Genomic DNA, 24,825 nt, shown 5'->3' with positions numbered 1-24,825 from the left:
TTAGAAAGTTTATCAAATGACAGGAAAGAGAAAAACTAGCTCAAAAGCAACATAAATATTTAACAGAAAATTAATGACTACAGGATATATGAGAACAATCTGTGTTCTGATGGCTCTTAAAGATATCTGCAAATTATTTCAGTCTTATTATTATTATTCTTCAGAGAAGGAAAATTTGCAATACTGTCACTCAGCTTTAAAGGTTGAGTTGACTGCCTATTGCTTTTGTTATTTAGGTGGCCTGGTATTTTTGTTCCCCCAAACTCTGCCAAAAAGAGGGTGAGGGGATCAGTAAGAATTTTGTCCAAATTTCAAGCATTAATTTTTCACATTAAAACAAATTCTAGACTAAACTATCAACAAAAAGATTTTCTTTCATTTGAAGAAGAAATCTTAAGGACATTTAATTTAATGGTATCTTGAACCAAGTACTTTAAAACCCACTTGAAAAGCATTATTTGATTCTTAAGTCCAAGTTTTCAAAGAATTATTCTAAAGAAAACATATTTCAAGACATAATTAATCAAAATTTGAGAGAAAGTATATCTATCTAGAAGATATATTTTTAAAAATTGAGGTTGCAGAACAATTTTATTGACCTGTAAAATTCAAATGCTTTCTACTTTCTATCCTTACAGATGCCATAGTGATGAAGTAGCTAGGAAAGGGAGGTACAGAAACTGGGGCTCATCAGGAGGGATCCACAAGATTATGTGCGGACAGAGCTGATGCTATTTAGTCTGCCATTTTAGCCGACTCCACTCTGGTGATGAATGAGGTGACAGAGATGGTGGCCTACCTCACCTCTATGTACTTAAGCAGCAATTGAAAGTCACTCGTTTAAATATAATCTCTTGATAGAAAACTAGTGCATCAAACTAAAATCGTGTTTAGTCAATTGATCCCAAATAAAAATTACTTTTAGTGCAGAATATTAGATGTTCTTTTACTCCTGTAAAATAAAAGATAAAAAAGCAGAATAATATCCCAGGTATGGACAACAATGAACTCCTCTGGGGGAGGGGGGGAGGTGGGAAACACTATAGGAAAAGCTCCTCAGTCACACCTAACCCTTTCTTTTTCCCCTGCAAGCTCAGAGGAAGAATTATCAAGTTAAACTGTCAGGATTTGATTACAAAGAATTAATATCTAGAAGCTGGATATGAAAATGTGATCTATAAGAAAGATTAACAAAAATGCAAGGTGTTTCTGACAGTTATTATTATTATTTTTGCCACTATTCGGTTTCTGAATCCAATAGTCAGGATGTTTGACTGTTTGGCACATCACAGAATAAACTGTCTGAATAGTAAGTTATGGTCCTAGAATATAAATAGCCTTCTAAGATATTTCTCTTTCCATAGGCTCATCACATCCCATCTTCTGGAGCAATTTGTTAGGATGAAACAAACCTTGTAAATATTTTATGTATGTCCTTCTAGACTGACTAGCCTCAGGATGAAGGTTTTGAATTGCACTCTGAAAGCTTGTTTCATAACAAAGTATTGAATTTAAAGCTAATAACATTTGTAAAAAAAAAATCTCATCTATTATTTTTTGAAATTTAATGACAAATTTATCAGTAATAGTGATGCTTGTTTCAATGTCAATGGATGACAGCAATTTCTTGGGTTATTTAAGCCTGAAACATTCATCACCTAGTATCTTTAATCTGAATACTGTGACTTCTTGAAATAGTATTTCCTACTTGTGTAAAGAAATGGATCAATAATAATATATATTTCCATTAATGAGATTATAATCTTTCATAATTGAAGGTCAATTAACTTAAAATATTTGTTTTTTAATGTTGAAATGTTTTGAAATAAAAGAACTAGTCCTGAAGTTACCCAATCATTCTGTCGTTAGGACTCATATCTTGGAATTCTTTGTATGGTCCTTAAAGAAATCTTTATTTAACTGTAAAAAGAGACATATAAAAATGGGTTTTCACTTGTCTAGTCTTTATTAAAAAAGTCTACAGAAATATGGTGATATTATAATTTAAATTTTCCAATAGAAAGCAACAGAAGAGAAAAACTATTACTCTTGAATAGATGATATAATTTTCCTTTATCAAAGAATTCCTAGTTTTTTGATGCTACTATTCAATAACAAAAAACAGAATAGACAAACTCTTAGTAATTTGCAGTGTTTCTTCAAGTAATTCTTTTCTATTAAGTCTGATTGTAAGAGTAATTGGCCTTTTTTATTCTATAGGATAGTCTGATTTTTTTCTTTAAAATTTCTATATATCAATTTATATAATTTCTAGTTATATTATCAACTAATACTGTCACATTATATATATATAACCTAAAAATCTATTCAGTCATAAAGATGTGACAGTTGACATTTTAAATTCTTAATCAGATAAATTTAAACAATGCAATACAGGTAGAAACATTAATAAGCAAAACAGAAACTAATATGGAGGACACATAAAAAGAATTTATTTCAAACTTTTATTTCTTTCCTTTATTATGATTATAGATTGGAAACATGTTCTTATGGGAAAAAAATACTTTGATTCCAGGACAGATAAGCCAGATCTAATGAACTGCAATGAGTAATTGACCACAGTCCAGTAAAATTCCATGTGTGACCTTAAGAGATAGCTTATGGTGATGACATTTTAAATATTTCACTCCCGTGCAATGTTATCAATGTTCTAGTTTCATTTATTTATAACGGATTGGCTTTTATAGTGTGGCTTTATTTCACTCAGACTTCTAGTACATTGCTGAATAGAAGTCATCATAAAAAGAATTCTTGTCTTGATTTGGATCTCAAAGGGAAAATTTCCATTATTTCACCATTAAGTATGATAATTTGCTTTAGGATTTTCATAGATACTGTTGATCAGATTAAGGAAATTCAAATCTTAATTTTCTAAGGTTCTTTCACGAGTGGGCAATAAATTTTATCAAATGCTTTTTTTCTATATTTATTGAGTGTTTATATAATTTTCCTTTTTATTCCTCTAAGATGATAAGTTTAATTAATTTTTAAAGCTTGAACCAATTTTGCATTTCTGAAAAAAACCCACTTTGTTTGTGATATATTATCCTCAAATAATGCAGGTAATAAAGAAGATCACATTGGAAATTAGAATATATTTTGAACTGAATGATAATGAAAGTATGATATATGTCATATAATAAACATGAAAATTAAACACTATTCTTTTAGTGTCTATCCTAGATTCCTTGCATATCCTTGATTTCCTAAAGTCTAATATAAATTGATTAATATATCCTTGATTTACTAAATCTAGTCTAATATATCCTTGATTTACTAAAGTCTAATATAAATTGCTGCTTTTACAATTTATTGAACAAATCATGGAATTTAGAGTACTTTAACTTCATTTACTCCTCTCCCAATTTCTGTGCAGTTGCTACTGTTATAGGGTAAATAGCGTGCCCCCAAAATATATTTTGAAGTCCTAACCCCTTGAACCTGTGTATGTGACCTTATTTGAAAATTGGGTATTTGCAGATGTAATCAAGATAAGACGAGATCTTACTAAATTAGGGTGGGCCCTAATACAATGACTGGTGTCCTTATAAGAAGAGAGAAATATGAACACAGATACACGGGATAGAAGTCCATGTGAAGACTGAGGCAGAGATTACAGTGATGCATCTATAACCCAAGGAACACCATGGTATGCTGGCAACAGCCAGAAGCTAGAAAGAAGCAAGGAAAGATAATCCCAAGAGAGAGGGTGGCCCTGCTGACACCTTAATTTCAGACTTCTAGTCTCTAGAACTGTAAGAGAATAAGTTTCTATTGTCTTAAGGCCCCAAGTTTGTAGTACTTTGTCACAGTAGCCCTGGGAAACTAACACAGTTATCATGAATTTAAATTCTATATAAATTTTAAACTCTATAAGACAATATTAGTATTATTTTGCATAGTGAATATTCGTTTATGCTTATCCATGTTTTGTCTCTGCATTTTCTTCACTTCTTCCTCTATGACTATACATTCTTCTATAATCATTTTCTTTTTACTTGAAATATTTCCTTATTGTGGCTTTATTGTTGATGGAGTCTCTCAGTTTTTGTTTGCCTGAAAATGTATTTCACTTTAACTTTTTGAACTATATTTTTGCTTGGTATAGAACTCTAGAATAGCAGTTCTTTTAGCACATTAGCACATTGAAGATATCATTCCATTATTTTTCGACTTATTATTTGGTTTTCTGATGTTTTATTATAATATACATATGTGTGGTTTCCTTTGGATTTGTGTTGCTTGGGACTTATTCTTCTTGATTCTGTGGTTTGATATATTTCATTGGTTTTTGAGAATTTTTGTCATAATTTCTTTAAATATTACTCCTGCCCCAACTTCTCTCTCTCCCATCCTTTTGAGACTCAAATGACAATTATACAGGACATACTTGTCCCCAGTCTCTTTCCCTAATCTGCTTTTTTCTTCCTTTTCTTTTCTTTCCTCTCCCTATTTTTATTTCTCCTCCTTTCTTTCCTCCTAGATTTTGGAATATTTTCCACTCTATTTCATTTTCAACATTGCTACCAAAATTCTCTTTAAAATACAGATCTAACTCTATCAGATGCCCACTTGAAAACCTTCAGTGTATCCTTTTCTGTCTGTTCATCAAACATGTGTTAAACAACTATTATGTGTCATGCACTGTGCTTAGTGCCATTTATATCAATTAAAAACAAATCAATTATAATATATATATTTCATGGATCATACATATATATAATTAAAATATAAAAATGAGGACCAGAATGACTTATTTTAATTTTATATCAGAACTAGAAAGAAGATCAAAGGGAATTTCAAATTTATAGGGCTTTTCTTGGTAATGTGAAGCAACATTAGAAAATGTTAACATTAATCTTGAATGATTAGTACATAAGTGCTTTAAAGATTATCCACTTTGCTTTCTGTATTTTAGCATGTTTTAAAACACAAATTTGCTTGGTATAAATTAGGCATATAATGTGTAGATGATTATTTGTTAGTCTCTAGGCTCCTCTAAAACATATTTGAAAGGCATAGTTAAAAACAAGATAACCATTCCTAGATAGAAGAGTCACGTGGAAATAAGATTTTTTCTTTCCTGTAGCTCAGCATACTTATCTATTTATTAGTGTAGGGGGAAAGGGGCAGGAGTGAAGAAATTGATGAATTTTTGTTTTATCTCTTTTTTTCTTTGTCAATTATTGAGAAGTGTGCTAATGATAGCCACTAGTTCCATGGTAGGGAAATTAAAAAGAGACTGGATAATTAACAAATGAGGTAACTTTTCCCCGAAGAAATATGTTACATATTCTTCCAAAGAAATGAACTAGTGATACAGGGATTGCTGTCATTCAATAAATCATCAACAAGTCATTCATAACATCTGTCTCTTTGTGGCCATCTTTCACAGTTGAAATCAGAGAAAAGCTCTTTATGCTCATATTAAAAAGTTAATAAATAAAAAAGTAAAAAGATATTAATGATGAACAGAGGCCCTGAAGATATTAAAGCAATTATCTTTTTGAATTACTATTACAGGATATACATAGACAGTGAAATGTCATGTTAAACAGCAAAAATTATGAATAATTAAGGTAAGTTGCCACCATTATAGAAAGGTGAATCAAGAAAATTTAAAGTCAAATTTCTTTGGAAAACAAGTTATTCAGAATTAGTAAAATAGTGAAGGTTATCATTAATTGGAGAAAAATAAAAATTAATGTACTTCTTGAGAGTCTCAACTCTAAGTTATAAAGCACTAAAGGTATATGTGTGATATATACATAACTTATTGCTGAAAGAGCTCTTTAAATTTCAGACCCAAATCTTCTCCTTTACCGATGAAGAAACTCAGACAAAAAGATACAGGATATTTAATTTTATGAAATGAAATATATTCAGAAATTTATAAAATTTTCATCATTCCACTTCTAAAAGACATTATTTTGGGGATGCTATTTTCCAATGATGTGTTAGCCTTCTAACAGTGGTTTTCACACTGTAGTATACAGAATCCTGTGATTCCAGAGGTGCCTCAAAGATCACAGGGAAGGAAGGAAGAAGAGGAAGAGTATGATGAAAGTTGCTATCTCCCCTTCCACTTGGGCAGGTCTGCTTTTATCCTTTTATATATTGGGATTCTGTGCAAGATTTCATTTTTAAAAAATCCCTCTGCTAAATAAAAGTTTGCAAATCATTATAATTTCATCAGGATATAGCTATTGTATAAAATAGGCTTTCTCTCCAGCTTACAATCTACTGTTGTATTCTTCTAATCAGTTCTTAAACATTTGGAGGCATCTGATGAACCTCATGGATTCTCTCCTCAGAAAACATCATATAGGCACACATTTTTACACCAAATTTAGCAGATTCATGGACTTCCTGAAATCCATTCACAGATTCTGGGTTAATAACCCTAAGTCTAAAAGCTTTATTTAGAGGATTTAAATAAGAGATTTCTGGTTGAAAAAGAATATGAATTTGGGATTAAAATTAGAATGTGTTTAGAAAATGGATAAGTTCTGGCATAGCATAACTTGTAGAACCAGTTTATCCTGTCTAATTTTTAAAAAAATGTCCTTTTGACAAATTTCAAGAGTCCTACATACTCTTGCTGGCCATGCTGTTCTTTTGATTCATTCAACAGATATTTATCAAGAACAGTAAAGACACTGTGCTAGAGCAATTATAAGTAAATGGTTTATGATATTTCCTTTAGGAGCCATCTAGTCTTGAGGATATGAATAGTTTTTAATACTTAGCACATTTTACCACTTAACTCCTTTTTACCCATTCTACACACACATACACACACAGAGACAGACTGATAGACAGACAGACAGACAGACAGACAGACACCTACTTTACTCTCTGCTGGAAAAAGTATTCCTTTGACTTACCTCGGCTGGACCAGTCTCGGTTGACTGAGGCCTGAGCCGTCTATTTAAGTTGCTTCTAGCCATGCTGGTGTTGTGAGGTTCAACTAAAGGACAGTAGGGATGGGGAGGGACATTGGGACTGTGGCACCAAGGGCTGTGATTGGGAAAAAGGGTTGGTGGGACTTCTTTTTCTCTGTAAAAGAAAAATTAAGCCCAGATTGAACTCAAAGGCCTTTAATGCAGTGACATTAGTAATAATGGCTCAAAGCAAGAGCATGTTTCACAGCCAGAGAATGTGGCTTTTCTAGACCTTGTGGGCAGTACTTTTATCACAACATCAGACCCATTTGCTTACAAAGGAATAACAAATTCTGCATCTTCAGCCGCAGTCAGCTCTTGTTCCAAGATGAAATCCCTAGATGATGCTCCTCTCTCTTCACCTAAGTAATGCTAAAGATGAGGTGATAATTTCATGTCTTCACCTCTCCACAGCCTTGCCTCTAAGAGCAGTGCCATTCAGAAGTGAAATTGCCAGTGAGGGTCTCAATATTATCCAGCACAAATCAGCAACCTTTATTGTCTCATGAGTATATCCCTTCTTGCTCTGTATTTTTATGTTTTAACACATAAACACCATTATGGATTTTATGGCCCTATTCAAAATAGAATTTTTTTGTCACTTTTGATTTACCTATTCATCACATATCTACTTGTTACCCAGTTATTCCCTTCTGTTCAGTTACCATTTGTGAGAAAGTTTCAATTAAAAAAAAAAAAAAGCAACTTTTACCTCTTAAGAAAAATGTGAACTGGTTCCATCTGAGATTTTGAGCTTTCTTTCTTCAATTGATCTTGGTTGTTTTTAGTTGAAGTCGTAGCTTCTGGCCAATAAAACACGTACCTTTGAGATGTTGGACTTACTATTGAGCCTCTCTCAAATTCAATATCAGACTCTAATTTCTCCCATGCTTGCTTCCAATGAATAGGAGTATACCAGGCAATGGCCTAACAAAAATGATTCATTAATATCAAATATTATGGGAGTTAGACAGATTTTTTTTTAATGTCATAGGCTTACTGCAATAAAATTTCAAAGTCAAACTATATATAATGTCACCTACCTATTGTGTAGCAAAACACTATAAGGATGTGATAAGACATATTCATCTTACTTTCTAATTCTGAAATTACAAGTTGCATAACCTCAGGCAAGTTAGTCATTTACTATCTGCGTCTTCATATATAAAATGGGGAGGCTCGTTAGTGGGGAATCGCTATATGAGGGTGTTTTGAGATTTAGTTAAGCTACTAAATTTCATAACTATAAAGAACTGTGCAAATAGTTATAATATTAAGTTAAAATTTTAAATATCTAAGACACTACTTATATGTGTATATATAACACATATATAATCTTATTTGAGATGGGGAAAGGGGCAATATTACCAAACCCAAATACATGGAGAGAATACCACATTCTCCAGGCTGGAATCCTAAGCAGGACTATTAAGGAGACCCATGACTACTAAAGCTGGAGTTTGTTTTGGTCTCTTGAATGTGTACAACATATATGCACAAAAATTATCCAAGAAAATCATGTATAAGGACTAACAACTATGTCTTTTTCAACATGAGAAGATTAAGCATATGGAATCTTGTGATATGTTTTTAGTTTATAAAATTAGAAGTTTTCAGTTTATGTTGTAATCATTGAAAAACCCTCTGCTTGGATTGACGAATTAACTAGACATATGTACTGCCAGGCAAGTTCAGCTAGGCTAGGCTTAGGGCAGAGAAAGAAATAGATGAAATCTTTTTTAAAAAGTTCAATTTTGTGGATCACAGCAGCAAAACTCTACTTTTGCTTCAGATCATCAGCTAGGGATTCCCTTCTTTTAGCAACTCAGAGACATTTGTGTTGAAAATATATTTATGATCTTTTTAGTGCAATTTCCCTCAATTAGATCATAAGCATTTCCTAGACAAAAGCAATATTTTCTTTCTCCCTAAGTTATAGGGACTTAAAATATTTGATGACAATGACAATGATATTGTGATAAAATAAAATGATATGATTTTAATTACACCTCTGGAATGTTGGCCATATGAACCTTGTAGGCTATTTTTAATACAATAGAAAAATTCTTGGAGTTATTTCTGGTTTTATTTTAGTTCTGCCATTTCACCAATCATATAACCTTGACTGAGCAAGCCATTTAACTTTTTAAGTCTCATTTTCTTCCTTTGTAAAGTACTTAAACAATCTAAGAATCAAATAAGATAATGCACATATAAAAAGCCCTTCGACGAGCTTCTACAGTAGCAGTCTCCAACATTTTTGGCACAGGGACCAGTGCTCCTATGAGAATCTTATGCCTGATGATCTAAGTGTTCCTGAGGCGGTGATGCCAGTGCTGGGGAGGGGCTGCAAAAACAGATGAAGCTTTGCTCTCATTTGCCCACTGCTCACCTCCTGCTGTGTGGCCTGGTTCCTAACAGGCCACAGACCAGTACTAGTCAGTGGCCTGGGGTTGGGGACCCATGTCCTACAGCATAGAAGTAGTCTGTTCCAATACTGAATCTCTAATAATAAAATGATATATTGGGCAGTCCTGAAGCATTAAATATTTAAATATTTAAGACACCTATTCTTAATTTTTTTGATATCTATTTGTTTCAACATACGATATAGAGGTTACAAATTCCATAGGACAACAATATGACTACTACTGATTTACTGATGTGTTTTGACAGTTAGTGATGGTTCCTTTCAAGCTTTTAGGATTGGAAAAGTAATTGAGTGATCTAAAGGGAGAAGAGGAACATAAGGAGGCTATCCATTTAAAAACTATTGTTAAGAACCAGATACTGACCTCACCATTAGGTTTGCACAGGATTGTTGTACAATTGGGGCTTGTTCTAAACTTATTTTCTTCCTTCCAAAGAAAATCTGATGGTGGCTGATGCTTTGCTTCAGATGCTGCTGCCCAGACCTGTAAGAAGATAGTTTGTTAATGACACAGGTCATTGGAGTTCAACATAATTTTGTACATGTCAAAGGGTTATTACAAGGTTATCTTTCTGAACATATGAGATTTTAAAATATGACTGTATAATATATATTGTCAAGTTGTATAACACTAAACACTATGGTATATGGCTTAAAAAAAAGCACAAGAAAAAGGAAAAACTCTCCAGCATCAACTAATTACCTATTGTCTAGGCAAGCAATCTCTTTGTTTTTCTTTTAAAGATTATGTTTGCTTAATTTTAGGAACTTAGGTATTTAATTTTAAAAGTTATATCATAAAATAAAAGATTTGTACAACAAATTGAAAAAAGCTATTGAAATTTAATTATGCGTATTAATTTACATACAGAGATGGACAATGTGGCACAGTTAGCCACCACCAACATAACATCACATTTTACATAGAGATTGAGTGATGAAGTAACCACTGGTGCTGAGCCACGGTCTAACTCAGTAAATTAGAATTTCCTGTGCAATTCTAATTTATAGTATTTATATCTTATACTTACTGTTACTGTGGAATTGGCCTGCATTATGATACTTGGAAGGAATCGGTACAAAGAGATTCTTTGTCCATTCACATTTTGCTGAAGAATATGATTTCCAATCTCCACTTCTTTGTCATGGGAAGAGTTAATGAGTTTCACAAATAAACCCATGGCATTCACTTCAGCTATTTTAATGTCTCCAATAGCACTAGAAAAGCAAAATATAAGGTGTCTTCAGATGAACATGTCTTTAGTTCACTTTAAGAACTTAGTAGCAAATATGCTTTAGAAATTGTCCCTAAACTATTTATTTATTGGATGTATTCTATGTAGAAACAGTGTATTTTGTAATCTAAGACAAATGCTTTGATCTCAGTTCTGTTTATCTGTGCAATGAAATCATCTCTTTCACAAAATATAAAGAAAACTTAAAAAGTACTTTAGATATTAACATATAAATGCCATAGGAATATGAGATTATCATTATTTAAATCCTGCTTTTCATCATAAAACTACTGAGACATGAAACTTTCAAACAGATCAAGAGGAAAGTTAAACCATTTAGTTTATTTCTGATAAAGTTCCTGTGAAGATTAGTAGCAATTATTAACTTAAAGAATTCTGCAAACAAAATATTACACAAAGATAAGATGGTATTTTTTTCTGCTAAGGTGTTAAGAGCTTAGTATGTACCAGGGGCCAGGCTAAACATTTATATATTAGCATTTTTCAGGGTGTGAGTCAAAATTTATTAGTATGTCATGAAATTCCTTTAGTGGGTTAGGGATATCATTTTAAAAATGAAATATAACCTTACTAATATTAACCAATTTTATTATGTGCTAGGCACTTTTTAAAGATTATGTCTTTGATTATGTCTATATCTACAATTTTATATTCACAATTTCAAAATCCAGAAAGCTCTGAAAAACCAAAAATTTATAAAAAACACACATTTGAAACAAAATCTGACCTGAATTCTTTTGGTGGTAAAACCTGACCTGAGACTGAGGTGAGGCTATTTACAGTCATTTTTCATGGTTTGTATGAATGTTCATATGTTTGGCTTTGTAAAGATTAATGTTTGATTTTAGATTATTTGCCAAGCCTTAATGGGTGTTACATAATATGTGTCTAGTCATCATATTACTTTCCTCCATATTCTAAATTTGGAAAAAGATAACCTTGTAATAACTCCCCAAATATTTTGGTGAAGGCATTATAGACTCATAATTATACATTCAATTCTCACAATAAAGCTATATGTTGTGTATTGAAGGTCACAGTCAAAATATTTGAGGAATAGCGTATTATCTCATTTAATTCTCATGACTCGGTAAGACAAGTACTATTTTTAGTCTCATTTTACAAATAAGGAAACAGGTTTAGAGAGATTAATTGCCATGTTCAAGGTCACTCAGTAAATGTTAGTGCTTGTTCTTCTGTTTCACTCAATTAGTAAAGTTTCAAAGAAGTATAATCCAACAATTCAAATTATTAAAATTCTGTGTACAACGCATCAAGATTGCAGCTAAACTATAGAACCACAATCATTGAGAATCACCTTAAGTCTGGCTGAACAGAAATCCTGTAACTAAGGATATACAGAAGAAGCCACTTTGAGACTGGTAGGAGGAGCAGAGATGCAGAACAGGCTGGTTCTCATATCCATGTGTGGTGGTTAAAAAATCAGGAGAGTACCCAGCCCCATACCAGGCTCCCCAGCCCAGGGTTCCAGTGCCAGGAAGAGGAATCTCCATTACTTCTGGATGTGAAAAACAGCAAAAATTACGGCTGAGTAAGATGGAAGCCTTCTGGAGACCCAGGCATTCCTCTTAAAGGGCCTGTACAGACTTACTTGCTGATGGTCTTTCTCACTCTGAGCTCCAGCAGTGGGACAGCAGCTCGAAAGGTGCCATAGATATACTGGGAGAACTGAATTGTCTGGATTCAGGGCAAGGGCTGAAAGGGCATCTTACTGCCAGAAGAAGTGCTGGCAGAAGCCAGTGTTCCTTTGTTGAGCCCTCCCCTAACACAGCCTGCATGAGCAGAGTGCCATGTCTGACTCTCCATCAACCTAGCTAACATTTTTTACTCCACTCTGGTGATTCCCTGAGACCCTTCCCTACCCAACTTGTAGGCTCACTCAAGTCACTTCCAGTGTGTTTTTTTCCATCTACAGATTACTTTGTAACCCATATCAAGTGGCCCCGGAAAGGTCACAAGCAGTGGCTGAACTTGGCCTGAATCAGAGCTCCTCCCCAGAGGTCCCAGAACAAACACACCCAGTGACCAGCTTCAGACCACACCAGAGTACCACCCAGCTACTCCACAGATGACATATCCAAAAGGCAGACTTTGCAGGCATCAGAGTCAGTCTGTAGGGTCTGTTCCTGCACAACAGCTCCTCCATTGTATTCACGATTAGTCCTCAGAGCCAACCAGGCTGAGAGTCAATCCTTCTCATTGATGTGTCAACAGCAATCAAAGTGCAACTACAACAGGAGGGCACACACAACGCATACAAGGGAAACACCTGGAGCACCCAGCTCAGGTAACCAAGGAGACTGTTCTACTGGGCCACGCAAGATACCTATTGCATTAGGTAACTCTACCACATTTGGCAGACATAGCAGTTCTACCTCATACACAGAAACAAACACAGGAAGGCAGCTAATATGTAGAGATAAAGGAACATGTTCCAAATGAAAGAACAGAACAAAGCTCCAGAAAAAGAACAAAACAAAATAAAGATAAGCAATCTTGCAGATGCAGAGTTTAAACACTAGTTATAAGGATGCTCAATGACATAAGTCAGAACTTCAGCAAAGAGATAGAAAACATAATAATGGAGATAGAAAAAATAAAAAAGAACCAGTCAGAAATGAAGAATACATTAAAAGGAATCAACAGTAGATTAGATGAAGCAGAGAATCAAATCAGCAATTTGGAAGATAAGGTAGCAGAAAACATTAAAAAGAAAAAAAACAGCAAAAAGAAAAAGATTCCAAAAATAATGAATATAGTTTAAGGGGCCTCTGGGACCCTTAAATATCAAGTGTACCAGCATTCACATCATAGGGGTACCAAAAGGAGAAGAGAGAGGAATTGAAAACATTTGAAAAAATAATGGTAGAAACTCCACTAACCTGGTGAAGGATATAGACATACAAGCTCAGGTAGTTCAGAGAGTCACAAACAAGATGAACCCAAACAGGCCCACACAAAGACATATCATAATTAAAGTGCCAAAGGTTGAAGACAAAGAGAAAATCTTAAAAGCAGCAAGAAAAAAAGCAATTAGTTACAGACAAGAAAACTCCCATAAGACCATCAGCTGATTTCTCAACAGAAGCTTTGTAGGCCAGAAGGGTTGGCAAGAAATATTCAAAGTGATTAAAAGAAAGGACTTACAACCAAGATTACCCAGCAAAGCTATCATTTAGAATCAAAGGATAGAAAAAGAGCTTCCCAGACAAGAAAAAGCTAAAGGAGTTCATCACCACCAAACCAGTATTACAGGAAATGTTAAAGAAACATTTTTAAGAAGAAGAAAAAAAATATGCATAATAAAATGGCAATAACTACATATCTTTCAATAATTACTTTAAATTAAATGGATTAAATGCTCCAATCAAAAGACAATGAGTGGCTGAATGGATAAGAAAACAAGACCCTTACATAGGCTGCCTATAAGAGACTCACTTCAGATTGAAAGATACACACAGATTGAAAGTAAAGGTATGGAAAAAGATATTTTGTGAAAATGGAAATTTAAAAAAAGAAAAAAAGCTAGAGTAATGATACTTATACCAGACAAAATAGATTTAAATCAAAGGGTATAATAAGAGACAAGACCTAGTAAATTCACTTCTGGGTATTTGAAGAAATCCAAAACACTAATTCAAAAAGACATATGCATCCATATGTTCATTGTAGCATTATTTACAATAGTCAAGATATGGAAGCAACCTGAGTCTATTAATAGACAAATGAGTAAAGAAGAAGTGGCGCATATATATAATGGAATATTCCTGGGCCGTAAAAAAAGAATACAATTTTGCCATCTGCGGCAACATGAATAGACATAGACGGTATTATGCTAAGTGAAAAAAGTCAGACAGAGAAAGACAAGTACCATAGATTTCACTCTATGTGAAATCTAAGAAACAAAATGAATGAATGAAAAAAACAAAAACAAACTCATAGATACAGAGAAGATAGATAATTGCCAGATGGGTGGAGGGTTGGGGGATGTGCAAAAAAGTGGAAGGGATTAAGTACAAATTGGTAATTACAAAATAGTCATAGGGATGTCAAGTACAGCACAGGGAATATAGTCAATAATATTGTAATAACTATGTATGGCGTCAGATTGGTTTTAGATTTATCAGAGTGGTCACTTGTACTTTATATAAATGTCTAATCACCATGTCGTATATCTGAAACTAATATGATATCGTATGTCAACTATAATTAAAAAATAAAAAAATATTTAAAAAATAAATAAAATAAAGCCAATAAAAAAATAAATTCTGTATACACCCTGGTTATTAAGCACTGCTAGAAGACACACACTACACACACACATGTATAGATTGCTGCTATCAAATAAATGAGTGGTCTCCAACCACATCTGGCCTTTTAGTGATTCCCTTAGTGATTGGCAGGAAGTTGTGTTCTTGATGAAATGAGCCAGCGCCCTCTGCCATTCCCTCAACAATGTTCAAATTCCTGCCTCACATTTCCTCCATTCTTATTCTTAGCTAATGATCTCAGTTAGAACATAGGGCAATCAGAGAGAAGTTTGTTTTCTTGCATTCCACTCAGAAACAGGTTCACCTATTCACACATTTATCTCTTCTCTGTTCAGCCCACCTTGCATCAGTGGAAAAGGGACTCGTCTCCTAACTAAAGTGAAACTCTCTGGTTACCACCTCCTTGTGCTACCTCAATATCTCAGTCTATTCATTATTCTCCTTTTCTCCTTTAACACCAACTTCTCCCTCTAGACCACCTCTTCCCCCCAACTATGTGCAAACCCTCAAAGTACTAGCACCTTAAAAAAGGAAAAAACAATCCTCCTCCAGCTTCCACTTCATAATGCTGTCACAACTAAGCTTTTGGAAAGACAGTGCCACTAATTCTTCACCTCTTATTCACTCCTCTACCCACTAGCATTGACTTCTGCCTTAGATCAAGATTACCAATGCCCTCTCAGTTGGTGAATTGAGTGGTAACTTTTCAGTCGTTGTCTTTTTAAAAACTGAAGTATAATTAACATATACATATTAGTTTCAGGTGTACAGCATAATCATTCAATATTTGTATACATGGTAAAATTTACACCACAATAAATATAGTTAATGTCCATCATCATACATAATTACAAAAAAATTTTTTTCTTATGATGAAAATCTTTAAGATATACCCTTTTAGCAACTTTCAAATATACAATACAGTATTATTAGCTATAGTCACCATGCTATACGTTACATCCCCATGACTTATTTTATAACTAAAGTTTGTACCTTTTGACCCATTTTGCCTACCCCCAACTTCCCATCTTTGGCAATCACCAATCTGTTCTCTGTATCTATGAGTTCGGTTTTGTGGTGTTTTTTTTTTTTTAATATTTCACGTATAAGTGATACCATATAGTATTTGTCTTTCTCTTTCTGACATTTCATTTAGCATAATGCTCTTGAGGTCCCTCATGTTGCAAAAGACAAGATTTCATTACTTTTATGGCTGAATAATATTCCATTGTGTATACATATGTATATAAATACCATATATATATACAAATATGTATGTATATGTGCCACAAATATGTATATATATACATATATACATATATATCACATTTTCTTTATCCACTTATCCATCAGTGGATACTTAGGTTGCTTCCATATCTTGCTTCTTGTAAATATGTTGCAATAAACATAAAGGTGCATACCTTTTCGAGTTAGTGTTTTTGATTTGCTTAGTGTTTTGTTATCTGGAAGTGGAATTGCTGTATCATCTGATAGTTCTATTTTTAATTTTTTGAGGAATCTCTAATCTGTTTTCCAGAGTGGCTGCACCAATTTACACTCCTACCATCTCAGTCTTTGTCTGAATGTCTTTGTGATATCCGCCTCTGCCAGATATGTCCTCTTTTTTTGGAACTCCTACCCTTGTTTCTCCAAGTCCACTATTTTCCTTCTGTTAGTCTGGCTGCTCCTTTTCAGTTTCTTTTTCAGATTTCTGCTTTTTTCCTTCATCTAACTCTTAAATGTTGATTGCTGGGATTCAATCCTTAACCTTTTTTTATTCTAATCACACTCTAAATATATGATATCATCTATAAACAGGACTTTAGTATCCATTAATACATTGATGACTGCTAAATTTAAGTCTTTTCTCTAGATTGTTCTGCTGAGCTTCAGACCCATAAGAAACAATTGACACCAAGACCAAAAATGTACCTCTAAATCAACACGACCCAAACTAAATTCATCATTTTTGGAAAAGTGAGAAACCTATTCCAGTGAATTGTGTCATTTATTCTGTTGGCCATACCTAAAACTTTCATTATTTTCCCACTCTCTTATCCTTCTTGTCTTATCTGTGACCAAATTCTATTGACTCTACCTCTTTAGTATCTTCTATATACATCTCCTCCTCTCCATCCCAATTGCTGCTGTCTTCATAGGCTCTCATCATCTCTAAGTGATACTGTAACAGTGTCCTGACTGGTTTCTCCAGTTTTGCCTCCTTCCAACCATTCTCCATTTTGCTTCCGGAGCAATTTTGTACAAGGATAAATATTTTAATGTCTGACCATTTTCTTCTGGAGAAAATAACAACTTTACAGCAAGGAAACAAGGCTCCAACATAATCCGTCAGTCTCTTTAATTTTCTTTTTTTTTTCTACTTCTTACCTTTGCTTAAAATGTTACAAGAAAATTCTCACAAGACTTGTGATAATTCATTCTATTATATGCTTTGCCTACTGCCTGCACATGATATGCTATTTCCTCTTCTTCTTCTCTACATCTTTAACAACACAGGAAATTTTCAGACTTCTTAATACTTTCAGTATCACAGGTAAAAAATAGTATCTAAGTGTTATTTTAATTTTGTTTTTTTCCTGATTATAGTGAAATTGAATAACCTACTTATTGACCATTCAGTTTTCTTCTTCTGTGAATTGCATAGTCTGTTCATATTATTTGGTCTACTTCTAAAGGGTTATTTTAGTGCAAGGTAGGTACTAGATTAATTGGAGGAGCCACTTCGTAAATTATATAAATGTCTAACCACTATGCTGTACACCTGAAACTAATATAAAATAATACTGAATGCCAACTCTAATTGAAAAATAAAAACCAAAAAAAGAATGTTCTTAAACTGCCAATCTTTATAACTCTAGGAACTAAAAAAAGAAGAACTAAACCCAAAGTGAAAGGAAGGAAGGAAATAATAAAGATTAGAGTAGAAACAAATAAAACAGACAATAGAAGAATGATAAATCAATGAAACTAAGAGCTGTTTTTTATAAAATATAAACAAAATTGACAAACCCTTAGCTAGACAAATGAAAAAAAAGGATGCAAAAAAATAAAAATGAAATCAGAAAGAAAAAAGGAGACACTACAATGAATGATACAGAAGTAAAAAAGATTATAAAGAATAATTATAAACAATTATATGTGGAAAAATCAAGTAATCTAGAAGAAATTGATAATTTTCTAGAAATATACAAACTATAAAGACTAAATCAAGAAGAAATAGCAAGTTTGAATGGACGAACAATAAGCAAGGAAATTGAATTAGTAATCAAGAATCTTCCAACAAAGAAAAGCCCGGAACCAGATGGCTTCATGAATGAAGTCTACAAAGCATGCACAGAAGAACTAATACCAACCCTTCTTAAACTCTTCCAAAAAAGAGAAAGAGAGGGAACCCTTTCAAACTCATTTTATGATGACAACACCTCTCTGATTCCAAAGCCAGAAAAGAAAACACAACAGATCCCTGAAAAACAGATGCAAAATCCTCAATAAAATACTAGCAAATTGAATTAACAATACAGTAAAAGAATAATACATTATGACCAAGTGGGATTTATCCTTAGGATGCAAGTATGGGTCAAAATATAAAAACCAATGTGATATACCTGATAACACGATGGACAATAAATATTATATGATCGCATTTTCTGCATCAGATGCAGAGAAAGCATTCAACAAAATTCAACATTCTTTTATGATAAAAACTCTCAATAAAATAGGTAAATAAGGAAAACGCCTCAGCACAATAAAGGCCATATATGAAAAACCCATAGAAAACATCATAGTCAGCGGGAAAAAAAACTAAAAACTTTTCTTCTAAGATTAGAACCAGGCAAAGATGCCCATTCTCGCCACTGCTTTCCAACACAGTAGTGGAAGTCCTAGCCAGAACGACCAGGCAAGAAAAATAAATAAAAGATGCAAAAATCAGAAGGGAAGAAGTAAATTATCTCTTTTTACTTGCAGATGACATGATCATATATGTAGAAAACACTATAGGCATAACAAAAAACTGTTAGAACTAATACATAAATTTAATAAAGTTGTAGGATACAAAATCAACATACGAAAGTCAGTGGGATTTCTATATACTAGCTAACCAGTTAGTTTATTAAATGACCAAAAGGGAAGTTAAAAAACTATCCCATTTACATTAGCAATGAAAAGAATAATACTTAGGTATTAACTTAACCAAAAACGTAAAGGAATTGTACACTGAAAACTATAAAACACTGATGAAGAAAGTTTTAAGAGGCACAAATAAATTGAAAAATAGTCAATGTTCATGGATTAGAACTATTGTTGTCAAATGTTCGTACTACTTAAACTAATCTACACATTTAATGCAATATCTATCAAAATCTCAATGATAATTCTTTTTTAAAAAACAATCCTAAAATTCATATGGAACCATGAAAGATTTTAAATAACCAAAGCAATCTTGAGTAAGAAGTCATACTTCCTGACTTTAAATTATATCACAAGGTTAAAATAATTAAAACATATAGTACTGGCATAAAAACAGACATACAGACCAAAGGAACAGAATAGAGAACCCAGAAAGAAACCCAATGTTTAGGGTAAACTGATCTTCAACAAAGGAGCCAAGAACACACAATGGGGAATGGATAGCCTCTTTAATAAATGCTGGAATACTAGATATCTGTATGTAAAAGAATGAAATTAGAACCCTACCCCACACCATACACAAAAATTAACTCAAAATAGGTTAAAGACTTAAACCTTAAGATTTAAAACCATGAAACTTCTAGAAGAAAACATAGAGAAAAACCTTCTTGACATTGATCTTAAAATAATTTCTTAGATATGACACCTAAAGCAAGGCAACAAAAGCAAATATAGGCAAATAGGATTACATCAAACTAAAAAGCTTTTGCACAGCAAAGGAAGCAATGAACAAAATTAAAAGGCAACCTACAGAATGGAAAAAAAATTGGAAACCAGTTATCTTATACGGGTTAATAGCCAAAATATATAAGAAACTTATGTAACTTGATAGCAATAAAAGCAAATAATCTGATTTAAAAATGGGCAAAGGACCTACATAAATACCTAAGAAGAAAGTCAAGTGGCTAACAGGTATGTGAAAATGTGTTCAGCATCATAAATTGTCAGGAAAATGTAAATCAAAACCACAATGGAATATCACCTTACACTTGCTAGGATGGCTAACAAAAATAAAAGATAAGCGCTGGCAAGGACATGAAGAAAAGGGAACTCTAGTACACTGTTGGTAAGATTGTAATTAGTAAAGCCATTATGGGAAACAGTATGGAGGCTCCTCAAAAAATTAAAACAAAACTACCATATTACCCAGCAATTCCACCTCTGGGTATGTATCCAAATGAAAGAAAATTAGGATAGAAAAAAGATATATGCACTCTCATATTTATTGCAGTTTTATTCACAGTAGCCAAGATATGGAAACAACTTAAATGTCCTTCAATGAATGAGTGGATTAAGAAATTGTAATACATATACATACATATATATATATACATATATATATACATACATATATATACATATATACACATACATATATATATAATACACACACACAATAGAATATTATTCAGCCTTTAAAAAAAAAGAAATCCTGCCTTTAACATGGATTTTGACAACATGCGTGTTTGACAACGTGGGTGGAGGTGGAGGACATAAGGCTAAGCAAAATAAACATGATACAAAGAGAGAAATATTGCATAATCTCACTTATGTGGGATTTAGTTGAAAATAGTCAAATTCATAGAATCAGAGAGTAGAATAGGATGGTAGCTGCCAGAGGCTAGGGGAAAGGAGAAATGAGATAATGTGGGTCAAAGGGTACGAAGTCTCAATTATGCAAAACGAATAAGTCCTAGAGATCTAATGTATAACACAGTGATGATAGTTAATAATACTGCATTGTATACTTGATAGATTTAAAATTTTCTCAATGCACATACACACACAAGTGATAACTATGTAGAGATGATAGATACATTAATTAGCTGGAAAGTGGTGATCATTTCACAATATAGATGTATATTAAAACATTAAGTTGTATGAGATCAAGAGCCCAGAAATAAACCTATGCATATGCAATCAACTAATTTTGACAAGGGAGCCAAGAATACTCAAAGGGGAAAGCATAGTTTTTTTAATAAATGATGCTGGGGAAACTGGATATTTACATGCAAAAAAGAAAAAAAAAATGAAATTGGACCCCTATCTTATACTACTCACAAAAATTAACTCAAAATGGATTAAAGACTTAAATGTAAGATTTGTAACCATAAACTCCTAAAAGAAAATATAGGGGGAAAGCTCCTTGACATTAGCCTTGGTAAGCAGTTTTTGGATATAACACCAAAAACACCAGCAACAAAAACAAAAAGCAAGAAGTAGAACTACATCAAACTAAAGAAGTTCTGCACAGCAAAATAAACAATCAATAAAATGAAAATGCAACTAACAAAATGGAAAGAAATTATTTGCAAACTATATATTTGATAACTATTTTATATATTTTATATATCTAAAATATATAAAATATATTTTAGATATATAAAAGAGTAGCAGTAAAAAAACCTCACAAATAATCCAATTAAAAATGGAAAAAAGAATTCGAATAGACATTTTTTATAGAAGACATATAAATGGCCAACAGGTACATAAAAAGGTGCTCAACATCACTAATTGTCAGGGAAACCCAAGTCAAAACACAATGAGAAAACATCTCACACCTATTAGAATGGTTATTGTCAAAAAGACAAAAAATAACAAATGTTGGCAAGGATGTGAAGCAAAGGGAACCCTTAAGGCACTGTTGGTGGGAATGTAAATTGGAACAGCCAATATGGAAAAAGATTAAAAATAGAACTACCATATGATCCAGCAATCCAACTTCTGGGTATTTTTCCAAAGGAAATGAAATTACTATCTTGTACAGCTATCTGCACCATCATGTTCATTATAGCATTATTCACAATGGCCAAGAAATAGAAACCAACTAAGTATCTACTGACACATGAAAAAGAAAACATGGTATACATTTTATATAAATATATAAACTGGAAGATTATGCAGCCATAAAAATGAAGAAAATCCATTTGTGACAATGTGGGTAGGCCTTGAGGGTATTATGCTAAATGAAATAAACTGGACAGATAAAGACAAATACTGTATGGTTGTCTCGCTTATATGTGGAATCCAAAAAAGCTGAATTCATAGAACCAAAGATTAGAATGGTGTTTAACAGGGTTGGGAAGGAGGGTAAAGGAAATGGGAGAGATGTTGGTCAAAGAATACAAACTTTCAGTTGTAGATAAATAAGTTTTGAGGATCTAATGTACAGCATGCTGATTATAGTTAACAATACTGTATTATATATTTAAAAATTGCTGAAAGAATAGGTCTTAAATGTTCTCACAACACACAATAAAGAGTAATTATGTGAGGTAATGGATGTGTTAACTAATCTTACTATGGCAATCACTTCATAATACATATGCATATCGAATCATCATGTTGTACACTTTAAACTTACACAATGTTATATGACAATTATATCTCTAAAAAAATCAAAAAGAAAAAATCGAGTTGTACATCTTAAGTATATACAATTTTATATCAATGATATCTCAATAAAACTGTTAAAAAAAACCTGAATAATTCCTCACAAGCAAATCCATACTACAAGAAATGTTAAAGAAGGAAAACATGAGTTATAGACAAAAAACAAAATAAAACAAAACAAAACAAAAACACTAAAAAAGTACTGCAAAGCAGTGAAAACATAAGGGTAAATATAAAAGATATTTTTCTTATCCTTCAAATTTCTTTTAAAAGTTGATTAAACAAAAATAACTATGGATTATGGGGTTTATAACATATGTACAAGTAAAATATGTGATGCAAAAGCTGGGAAGAAAGAAATAAAAGTATAGTATTATAAGGCTCTTATACTATATGTGAAGTGGTATAATATCATTTGAAGGTAGTCTGTGATAGACTTAAGATGTATCCTATAAACCTGGAAGGAACCACTAAAATATCAGAATTAAAGCTAATGAGCCAGCAATGAAGATAAAATAAAATTAATAAGAATTAATTCAAAAGACAGAAAAAGGGGGGAAAAGAAAACAGAGCAGTTGGAACAAATAGAAAACAAGATAGTAAGATAGCGAACTTAACCCTAACCCTATTAAATTACTTTAAATGTAAATGGTTTAAATGCTCAAATTAAAAGACAGATTTTCAGATTGGATAAAAGAGCAAGTTCCAACTAAATGCTACATACAAAACATGCACTCTGAATATAAAGACACAAATAGGTTGAAAGTAAAAGAATAGAAAAAGACTCACCATGCTAACACCAGTAAAAAGAAAGCTGGAGCGGCTATACTAATGTCAGATTTAGTAGATTTACAAGCAAAAAGTAATACCAGGGATAAAAAAGACCATTTCATAATGATATAGAGATTAATTTATCAAGAGGATATAACAATCTTAAATGTCTGTGCACCTAAATAACAGAGCTTATAAAGCAAAAACTGATAGAATTGTAAGGAAAAATCAACAACACAATAGTAGTCAGAGATTTTAACAATGCTTTCTCAATAATTGATAGAAATAGTAGACATAAAATCAGCAAAAAGACAATAGATTTAATACCATCAACTAATTTGACCTGATTGATATTTGTGAAACACTCTACTCAACAACAACAGAATATATTTTTTTTGTAAGTATATCCAGAACATTTACTAGGATAGACAATATCCTGGTTATAAAACAAGTCTCGATACATTTAAAAGGACTTAAGTCATACAAATTATGTTCTTTGACCACTATGGAGTTTAATTAGAGACTAATAGGAAAAAGATATCTGGAGAATTATTGAAAATAATTCTGGGAAATCTATAAAATATTTGGTAACTAAATAATGCACTTTTTATTACTCGAGGATTAAAGAAATAAAAATGAAAATTAGAAAGTATTTGAACCGAATGACAATGAAAATACAACATATCAAAATTTGAGGGATGCCACTAAGACTTTACTTAGAGGAAAATTTATAGTACTAAATGCTTATAGGAGAAGAGAAAAAGGTACGAAATCAATGAGCTCAGCTTTCACCTTGAGAAACTAGAGAAAGAAAAGCAAATGAAACTTAAAGTAGGCAAAAGGGAATACAGATCAGAATAGAAATCAATGAAATGATTTCTTGAATCAATGAAATGAGACTTGTTTTCAAACAAAAATAGAGAAAAATGAATGAAACCAAACACTGGTTGTTTGAGAAGCTCAAGAACACTGATAACTTTTATGCAAGATGGATCAGGAAAAGGAGGAGACACATATAATCAGTACCAGCAATAAGAAATGTGACATCACTACAGATTTTGTAGATACTAAAGGATAACAAGGAAATATTATGAATGATTTCATGACAATATTTCTGACAACTTAGATAAAATGAACAAATTCCTCGAAAGACACAAATTGTCCAAGTTCACTCAAGAAGAAATAAATAACCAAAATATCCTGATATCTATTTTGAAGAAATAGAACTTGTAGGTAAAAACCTTCCCACAAAGAAACCCCAGGCCCAGATGGCTTCACTGATAAATTCTATAAAAACATTTAAGGAAAAAATAATATTATTTCTAAACAAACTCTTCTAGAAAATAAAAGAGGAGGGAATATATCCAATTCATTCTATGAAGCAAACATTACCTTATACCAAAGCAGACAAAGACATTACAGGAAAAGAAGACTACAGACCAATATTCTTCCCAGACATAGATGTAAAAGTCTGAATTCAACTACATATTAAAAGGATAAACATTATG

The 24,825-nt window shown here is 32.5% G+C and overlaps 1 protein-coding gene across 1 annotated transcript in view; it reads right to left on the bottom strand.

Annotated features, from left to right (window-relative positions):
- The window catches only part of LMNTD1 (lamin tail domain containing 1), a 254,462-nt gene that overhangs the window by 6,747 nt on the left and 222,890 nt on the right, over nt 1–24,825 (bottom strand). Inside the window, exons 6-9 of the mRNA XM_039882461.1 lie at nt 10,428–10,614; nt 9,761–9,880; nt 7,678–7,892; nt 6,909–7,080 (exon numbers count right to left, since the gene is read on the bottom strand). Of these exons, the coding sequence (XP_039738395.1) occupies nt 6,909–7,080; nt 7,678–7,892; nt 9,761–9,880; nt 10,428–10,614 (694 nt within the window). The remainder of the gene's footprint in view (nt 1–6,908; nt 7,081–7,677; nt 7,893–9,760; nt 9,881–10,427; nt 10,615–24,825) is intronic.

The sequence above is a fragment of the Pteropus medius genome, unplaced genomic scaffold, assembly GCF_902729225.1.
Source record: "Pteropus medius unplaced genomic scaffold, Ma_sr-lr_union100, whole genome shotgun sequence".
Lineage (NCBI taxonomy): Eukaryota > Metazoa > Chordata > Mammalia > Chiroptera > Pteropodidae > Pteropus > Pteropus medius.
This window is presented reverse-complemented; position numbering and strand designations above follow the sequence as displayed.